The sequence below is a fragment of the Bombina bombina genome, chromosome 4 (assembly GCF_027579735.1).
Source record: "Bombina bombina isolate aBomBom1 chromosome 4, aBomBom1.pri, whole genome shotgun sequence".
Classification (NCBI taxonomy): Eukaryota; Metazoa; Chordata; class Amphibia; order Anura; family Bombinatoridae; genus Bombina; species Bombina bombina.
The window spans coordinates 139,883,653-139,893,803 of NC_069502.1; the positions used below are offsets into that span (position 1 = coordinate 139,883,653).

The following is a 10,151-nucleotide window of genomic DNA, read 5'->3' on the forward strand; positions in this document are numbered from 1 at the left end:
CCACTATGTAAACTCCCACAAACTACAAAAAAAACTAAAAAGACAACGCACACACTTTGAAACTCTATGTACCTCTGCGCTACCTCCTCGCCACCTCATATCAACACTATACAAGATACTAATGAACCCTGAAGGAGAACAGCTACCTTCATACTGCCACAAATGGACCACAGAACTAAACATAGAAATTTCATACGGGGAATGGATGCGGATTTTCCGCAACCACAAAAAAGCTTCTGTCTCGGCCAAGGTACAGGAAACAAATTATAAATATATGTCTAGATGGTATCTTACTCCTGTAAGAATACAAAAGATATACAAACAGACCAGCAATAGATGTTGGAGGGGTTGTGGGTTGCCCGCAGATATGCATCACGTATGGTGGGGCTGTGAGAAATTGGAATCCTTTTGGGAAAACATTATAAGACACATAAACAACACCCTAGACACGAACTTAGTCAGAGACCCTAGACTACTGTTGTTTCATGACCTACCGAACCTTAAAGATGACTCTAAACAAAATCTCTTATACATAATGCTCAATAGCGCCAAAACACTAATACCACAAAGATGGAAATCCACGGAAATTCCAACTTTTACATCTTGGAAACAACAAGTGGACGATCTGCTCCTCCTGGAACGATACCACTTTTTTGGAATAGGCAAACTGGAAACACATGAATACATGATGATGCGTTGGAACGCGCACAGGGATGATTGACATGTAAGACGACCCAATTAGATGGGGCAAATAGGGCTTGGAAACCCATTAAACACAGGAAGAAATAGGACAACCTGGCTACCTGACCACTAACATAAATTCACCAAACATACACTCTTAATCTAAAGCTATCCCGATGACCTTTCCCCCCTCCTACCCCCCCCCTCAATGCTCACACTACTGTCAGCTTTCATATTGATGTATATAGCATTTTAATTGAAGCAGCTAAGTTGATCTGTAAACGTTTGACAAACAAGTTATGATTTAGTGGACAATCTTTATCTTCATTGTATTTTGAACTCACTTCACTAACTCCTCATCAACCAAATGCTGCGATGGACTCTCCCTTAGCCTAAAAGTTGCTTGCAAACTTAATTATGGTATTGGTAGAGGTCATTCTTTGTACTTACTATAGAGCCAAGATATGTCTTAAACTTGTTAATTCTGAGTCTTCAGAAGCCGCTAATGTTTTTGTAAGCCATCTGTTTTTGAGAGTTCTATAGGCTCATATTGTAACCAGAGCCATGTTTGTACACTGAATATTATGACAATAAAGCTCTTTGAAAAAAAAAAAAAATTAAATACATTACATAATATAGCCAACTTCCTTTTCTTTTTTTGGATAAATCTATTTGCACCATGTTTAAAGCATGTAATACAAGTCCCACTCCTCACTTCGCACCAAATTTGATCCAATACTCAAACTCCTAAACAACCCACAAACTGGTAAAGTTCTCCACAACTTCTTATTGGTAAATGCATAATCACGTGATTAATGAAATCAGCCAATCTGATTGAAATACACAGTTTCTTCAATCACTAACTAATCAAATTGCTCTATACTTGAGTCATTAATCACTCATCAGAACTTGTAAGTGCCATTTGTTAAATTGTGTATTATACTTTGAAAGTATGTATATGTGAAATTAGTATTAAAGATAAACATTGATGATGACATTAGGGGGCCTGTTTATCAAGTCGTCAACCGCAAATACGCTGGAATTCCGCAGCGTAATTGTGGCAAGCTTGATTCCCCTTAGTTATCAAACCCTACAGACCGGCAAAAGTAGAATTTTGTGACGTAACATACGATCCGCTGTTTTCAGTCCGACACAGATCGATGCTTACGTCACTACAGATGTTCCGAATGCAAATTCGTCAGTGACTGACTACTTTTGCTAGTTATCAAATAACTACCAGGTACGCTCACCACTATTCCAGCCCAGTGTACCTGCTTTTCAATCCGCCGCCCTGGAGGTGGCGGATGCCATAGGAATCAATGGGAATCTGAAAGCAGTGAAAGCTTATGTTCGCTGCTGCCCGATATCCCATTGATTCCTATGGGAGAATAAAAGTTATGTTTACACCTAACACCCTAACATGTACCCCAAGTCTAAACACTCATAATCTGCCGCCCCGACACCACTGCTACCTAAATAAGTTATTAACCCCTAATCTGCCGTCCCAACACTGCCGCCACCTACATAAAGTTATTAACCCGTATCCCACTGCTCCCGGACCCCACCGCAACTAAATAAAGTTATTAACCCCTAAACCTAACAACCCGCTAACTTTATATTAAATATTAACTCATCCCTATCTTATAATAAATTTAAACTTACCTTTAAAATTAAATTAAACTATATTAAACTATTATTTTTTTACCACCCACACAACCAACCCCCCAAATAAAAAACTAACTAAAAAAACCTAAGCTCTCCATAGCCCTGAATAGGGCATTTGGGTGGGCATTGCCCTTAAAAGGGCATTTAGCTCTATTGCAGCCCAAACCCAAATCTAAAACTAAAACTCACCCAATACACCCTTAAAAAATCCTAACACTAACCCCTGAAGATCGACTTACAGTTTTGAAGATCCGACATCCATCCTCCAAGAAGCCGGCAGAAGTCTTCATCCAAGCGGCCGAAGTCCTCATCGAAGTCCGCAGAAGTCTTCACCCAGACGGCATCTATCTTCATCTATCCGGGACGGAGCAGCTCCATCTTCCAGACATCCAATGCAGAGCATCCTCTTCTTACGACGTCTTCTTCGGAATGAAGGTTCCTTTAAATGACGTCATCCAAGATGGCGTCCCTTAGATTTTGATTGGCTGATAGAATTTTATCAGCCAATCGGAATTACGTTTGAAAAAATCCTATTGGCTGTTGCAATCAGCCAATTTGATTGAGCTTTCATCCTATTGGCTGATTGGAAACTTGGGCCCAATTAGCTATTTTCCCTTCCCGGTGTCATGTGACTCGTTAGTGAAACAAGGTCTCAGGTGTGAATGGGGAGCAGGTGTGTTAAATTTGGTGTAATCGCTCTCATACTGGTCACTGGAAGTTCAACATGGCACCTAATGGCAAAGAACTCTCTGAGAATCTGAAAAAAAGAATTGTTGCCCTACATAAAGATGGCCTAGGCTATAAGAAGATTGCCAAGCCCTGAAACTGAGCTGCAGCACGGTGGGCAAGACCATACAGCGGTTTCACAGGACAGGTTCCACTCAGAACAGGCTTCGCCATGGTCGACCAAAGAAGTTGAGTGCACGTGCTCAGCATCATGTCCAGAGGTTGTCTTTGGAAAATAGATGAATGAGTGCTGCCAGCATTGCTGCAGAGGTTGAAGGGGTGGGGGGTCAGCCTGTCAGTGCTCAGACCATACACCGCACATTGCATCAAATTGGTCTACATAGCTGTCGTCCCACAAGAAAGCCCACAAACAGTTTGCTGAAGACAAGTAGACTAAGGACATGGATTATCGGAACCATGTCCTGTGGTCCGATGAGACCAAGATAAACTTATTTGGTTCAGATGGTGTCAAGCGTGTGTGGCGGCAACCAGGTGAGGAGTACAAAGACAAGTGTGTCTTGCCTACAGTCAAGCATGGTGGTGGGAGTGTCATGTTCTGGGCCTGCATGAGGGCTGCCGGCACTGAGGAAACCATGAATGCTAACATGTACTGTAACATACTGAAGCAGAGCATGATCCCCTCCCTTCTGAGACTGGGCCGCAGGGCAGTATTCCAACATAACGACCTCAAAACACACCTCCAAGACAACCACTGCCTTGCTAAAGAAGCTGAGGGTAAAGGTGATGGACTGGCAAAGCATGTCTCCAGACCTAAACCCTATTGAGCATCTGTGGGGCATCCTCAAACAGAAGTTGGGGGAGCGCAAGGTCTCTAACATCCACCAGCTCTGTGATGTCGTCATAGAGGAGTGGCAACTTGTGAAGCTCTGGTGAACTCCATGCCCAAGAGGGTTAAGGCAGTGCTGGAAAATAATGGTGGCCACACAAAATATTGACACGTTGGGCCCAATTTGGACATTTCTACTTAGGGGTGTACTCAGATTTGTTGCCAATGGTTTAGACATTAATGGTTGTGTGTTGAGTTATTTTGAGGGGACAGCAAATTGACACTGTTATACAGGCTGTACACTCACTACTTTACAATGTAGCAAAGTGTAATTTCTTCAGTGTTGTCACATGAAAAGATATAATGAAATATTTACAAAAATGTGATTGGTGTACTCACTTTTGTGAGATACTGAGTGTGTGTGTGTGTGTGTGTATGTGTATATGTGTGTATGTATATATGTGTGTATGTGTGTGTGTATATATATATATGTATGTATATATATATATATATGTATGTATATATATGTATGTATATATATGTATGTATATATATGTATATATGTATGTATATATGTATATATATATGTGTATATATATATATATATATATATATATGTATGTATATATATGTATGTGTATATATATATGTGTATATATATATAGATAGATAGATAGATAGATAGATAGATAGATACATTTTTATATATACGTTCATAAATATAAATAGAAGAAAATGTTCTTTTTAATTTTATCTAAGTGAAGACTAGCAAAGGTTCTTCAGGTATTCTTAATACTCCTTCGGCTTTAGTGCAGTTCTCCTAGTGCACCTTCGAGTTAGCACATCCCATAGAAGTCTTTTGAGAGAGGGAGATAGCGTGGCCGCACTATCCAACTTCTAAATGTTAGCATGCCTGAGTCTTTCGATCTCGCACTAAAGTTTTACTTTCACCTTGTAATACTACCACAAAAATAGGAGCGCTATTGATTTAACTTGAGCGCAGTTAGCACGCAACAACGCTTATAATCTATCCCTCTGTGCCAAGGGCTGAGGTTCCTTTAGAAGATCGTCTAAGCAGAGATTTCTCAATTGCCTGTTCACCACAACCTTCCCTCTTTTTCCTCATGCCCCCTTATTATTTGTGTAGTTGTGTGCAAGTGTGATATACTTGTGTGCGTACTGTGTATGCACTTGATTCCTTTCACTCCCTTCATGTGTTATTATCTTTTTGTGTACTGCGAACTGTACAACTGTTTCTTAGCTGCAAGACCCCCTGTCAGAGCTAAACCCTTAATTGTAAACACTTCATTGAATTTTATGTCTGTTAAATATGGCGACAGAGCTGGGTCTTCTCCAAGCAATAAAAAAATATTTTTTCTCAAGTGGATAGATTTGTGAAATCAACTTTTTTTTCTGAATTAAAGATTTAGCTTAAATTGTATAGTTTGCTATTTATTCCATTATGCTGTATAAATTTCAAAAAAAGCTATTTTTACATTTTTTGCTTATTAATTTATTTTATAAAATATATAAAATCCTAAATTGTGGTGTTTTTGTGAATTTGGACAGAGATAAATTTGGAGCCATAAAGTATTTGCTTGTTACATTTAGGATCATGCTTTTATTTATCACTATAGGAAAAAAAATCATTTTCTATGTGGAAGATTTGTGATGTTTCTGCAAACTAAAGTTATAGGGGCGGAATTATCAATGTGCGGACGGACATAATACGATGTAGCTGTTGGCATTTATCATTGCACAAGCATTTCACAAGAAATGCTTGTGCAATGCCGCCCCCTGCAGATTTGCAGCCAATCGGTCGCTAGCAGGGGGTGTCAATCAAGCCAATCGTATCTGATCGGGCTGATTGCTGTCTGCCACCTCTGAGGTAGCGGACAAGATAAAGAGCAGCAGTCTTAAAGGGACACTGTACCCAAAATTTTTCCTTTGTGATTCAGATTTAGCATGAAATTTTAAGCAACTTTCTAATTTACTCCTATTATCAAATTTTCTTCATTCTCTTGGTATCTTTATTGGAAATGCAAGAATGTAAGTTTAGATGCCGGCCCATTTTTGGTGAACAACCTGGGTTGTCCTTGCTGATTGGTGGATAAATTCATCCACCAATAAAAAAGTGCTGTCCAGAGTACTGAAACCAAAAAAAAGCCTAGATGCCTTCTTTTTCAAATAATGATAGCAAGAGAACGAAGAAAAATTGATAATAGGAGTAAATTAGAAAGTTGCTTAAAATTGCATGCTCTTTCTGAATTACAAAAGAAAAAAAATTGGGTTCAGTGTCCCTTTAAGATCGCTGCTTCTTAACTCCTGTTTCCTGAAGGCTCGCACGGAAACAGCTGCATTGGGGCCGATTGACTGCTTGGTAAATTTGCCCCATAGTCTAAAACTATTGGTCTGTTATACAAAAACAATATATGATTTGTGTGGATGACTTATGCAAAATCACAGAAGTTGAACATTAAATATGTTGAGTGTAACAGTCAAAAAATGACTTCAGCACGAGGGGGGGTGGGTTGAAATGACTCATCAGTGAAAGGTTTAGATACCACCAGCATAAGTGGTTCAACTAATCATTACCTTGTAGACAGGGCTGGTGCCTCAATAGAGTTAGACTAGATGAACGCCTTTGGGCGACCCTGCAGGAGGGTGCGGTTATTTAAGTAAATATTCATAAATCTAATACATTTTAATTTATTTGTGCATAGATATCCTGCATTATTATATAGTGCAGAGTACACATGTGCATAGGCAAAAAATGTTTTATCCAAAAGTTTTGTTTAATATTTTTTTTAATCATTCAGTTCGTACGAATTTTATTCATGTGGGCATTTGGTTCAGCCAAATATTGGTTTCAGATTTGTTAACATTATTTTCAATGGGAACAGCAAATTTTAAAACTAATTTTAATTAAAAAAAAAATCTTACATTATAGAATTTGAGCAATTAAAAGAACCTATCTTTAAATGCCAACATTAAAGGGACACTGAACCCATATTCTTTCTTTTGTGATTCAGAAAGAGCATGCAATTTTAAGCAACTTTCTAATTTACTCCTATTATCAAATTTTCTTCATTCTCTTGGTATGTTTATTTGAAAAGCAAGAATGCAAGTTTAGATGCCGGCCCATTTTTGGTGAACAACCTTGGTTGTCCTTGCTGATTGGACAGCACCAAGAAACAAGTGCTGTCCATGGTCCTGAAGCAAACATTTACTGGTTCCTTAGCTTAGATGCCTTCTTTTTTAAATAAAATAGCAAGAGAACGAAGAAACATTGATAATAGAAATAAATTAGAAAGTTGTTTAAAATTGCTGCTCTATCTGAATCATGAAAGAAAAAATTTGGGTTCAGTATCCCTTTAAGTGAAATATGACACATGAATGTGAATATCCCTTTAAGAAATGAATGATGCAGACCAGGTACTGTTTGCTTTTAACCAATGAGAATTGTATAATGCTTTTAAATAATTACCTCAGGTGAAATGTCTTTAGCTATGATTACGGCATGAGCAGAAACATGTAAGCTGATGTTATGCTCATGGGTCTGGCACATTGATTTGTGAGAAGGATTCTTTGAATTGTTAATATTTACAAATTAATTTGTTTTATTATTTGGTTGCTGCAATCCACTGCTTTGATACTACTTATACACCAGAATAGCAGTAACAAAACCTCCCCTCTTGGGATTACTCTGGATTCACCCGGGACTTCCTCCACATGATTGGAGGTAACTAGGTCATGGGATCATGTGACTGTACCAGGAGGCTGAAGATGGAACGGCGAATACCAGGACAGTTTGAAAGCCTTCTGTAACAGGAATGGAGCAAAAAAATAGCAGCCACTAAAAATCTGCTAGAGTCTGGGTTCCCACAGCGTAGTGGTCCGGTCACAGAGTCATATAGAATATGATATGGCCTGCATCACTGAAAGAGTCTGAAGGGGGTAAGCGTTTATTTAACTTACAAGAAGTGGATTTTGCTAAAGCTGTTTGTCTGCAAATAGTGAACCTTCTCTCTTAACAGGATGTTATCTTTGCCACAAGTTAGTTTGTGAAATTTCTGCCCTACTAAATCTGGTTCAGTCAACTGTAAGTACTTTTATTGTGAACTGGAAGTGTATAGAGCCAATAATTGCTCAGCCACAAAGTGGTAGACGACCAAAACTCACAGCGGGTGAGCGGGTCTGCTGAGTGCTAAAGTGAGTAAAATCGCCTTTTAGTTGCATCACTCACTACGGCATTTCAAACTGCCTCTGGAAGCAACATCAGCACAAGAACTGTGTGTTAGGAGCTTTGCGAAATGGGTTTCCAAGCAGCTGTACACAAGTCTCAAATCAACATGCACCGTACCAAGTGTCAGCTGGAGTGGTGTAAAACAGGCCACTGCTGGACTCTGGGGCAGTGGAAACATGTACAAAGGAGTGATAAATTATCCTTCAGAGTATTGCAGTTTAATGACAGAACCTGGCTGTAGCAAGGAGAACACTACCTACCAAAACTAAAAGTGCCTACGGTAAAGTTTGGTGGAGGAGCGATAATGGCCTGGAGCGGTTTATCAAGGTTTGGGCTAGACTAGACCCCTTAGTTCTAGTAAATGGTTATCTTAATTCTACATGATACAAAGACAAATTAGACAATTGGGTGCTGCCAGCTTAGTGGCAACATTTTGGGGAAGGCCTTTTCCAGCATGACTGTGCCCCTGTGCAAAAAGCAAGGTCCATAAAGACAAGGTTTGACGAGTTTGGAGTGTAGGAACTCGAGTGGCCGGGTACAGAGACCTAACCTCAACCATATTGAAAAAATGATATCCATTATGTTTTCAATAGTATTTTATTTCTACAAAATATCTACAGTTGTAGTCAAAACCATTTACAAATATACAACTTTAAAAGCAAACTGACCAAGATATTACCACCAGTAAAGAACACCACTTATGATATTGTTAGCATTTAATGATACCATAATAAATAATGGTTAATTCATGAATCCTGATTTTGATACTCAATATTCCATAATAAGTCAAGTTTCATTATTAAATACTGATTTTTGATACTGTGTATATTCTTTCTAATTTCCCTTCTTTCACTAGGTTTGGACTTGTGTGCACTGGGAAAACATGATTGTGAGCATACTTGTGTGGCAAATTCCAGATCTTACTTCTGTCAATGTCATGATGGATACACCTTGAACCAAGACAAGAAAACTTGTGCCCGTATGTTGTATATTCCATGAAGCATATCACAGTAGATATGAATGCATGAGCAGATGCCATTTTCAATACTGCCGTTTCATGTTCAAATACTATATCAAGCTAGACCACTGGTTTTAAAACCTGTACTCAGGTCTCCCTAACAGGCCAGATTTTTAGGATTACCTTGGTTGAGAGCAGGTAATATAGCCATGTTTACTAATCTGCTGATTATTTCACCTGTGCTCTAATTAAGATAGCCTCAAAATCTGGCCTGTTAGGGAGCATGTCATTTTGAAGAACTTTCAAATTTATTTCTATTATCTAATTTTCTTCAGCAATACACACAGGTGAGCCAATACCATGAGGTATATATGTGCAGACACCAATCAGCAGCACCTGAGATGCCTACCTAGGTATGCTCTTCAAAAAAAAATACCAAGAGAATGAAACACATAAGATAATAGAAGTAAATTGGAAAGTTGGTTTAAACGGCATGCTCTTTCTGAAACATAAAAAATGTGGATTTCATGTTCCTTTAATTATAGGTATGTTATGTCCCAGTTATCTTGTAACCTCGCACTACATTTAATCTGGGTTATTATTATTATGTATTTGTAGAGCGCCAACAGATTCCGCAGCACTGTAAACATAGTCAATATACAGATAGCTTTTGCAGGGATCAAATGGGTAAAGGGCCCTGCCGAGAGTTTCACTGTTGTAGTTGGCTCTTATGAAGGCGATCTGCAAACAGCTGGGCTCAAGGGCTTACATTCTAAGGGGTTCAAGGGGAAAGCAATGGAGTTAGGAAAGGTTAGTGTTGGTTGTATGCATCCCTGAATTGTAGAGTTTTTAGGAAGCACTTGAAGCTGTTAAAACTAGGGGAGAGTCTTGTGGAGCGAGGCAGGGAGTTCCACGAGATGGGGGCCAGTCTGGAGAAGTCCTATAGACGGGAATGTGAGGAAGTAACAAGAGAGGAGCAGATCCTGAGCAGAGCGAAGGGGACGGGAGGGAGAGTATCTGGAGACAAGCCCTGAAATGTAGGGGGGAGAAGTGCAGTTGAGGGCTTTGTGTGTCAGAGTGAGGATTTT

General features: G+C 39.1%; 1 protein-coding gene across 1 annotated transcript in view; it reads left to right on the top strand.

The window, feature by feature from the left end:
- MATN3 (matrilin 3) overlaps positions 1-10,151 on the top strand; it is a 70,488-nt gene that overhangs the window by 27,153 nt on the left and 33,184 nt on the right. Inside the window, exon 3 of the mRNA XM_053709649.1 lies at positions 8,962-9,084. Within this exon, the coding sequence (XP_053565624.1) occupies positions 8,962-9,084 (123 nt within the window). The remainder of the gene's footprint in view (positions 1-8,961; positions 9,085-10,151) is intronic.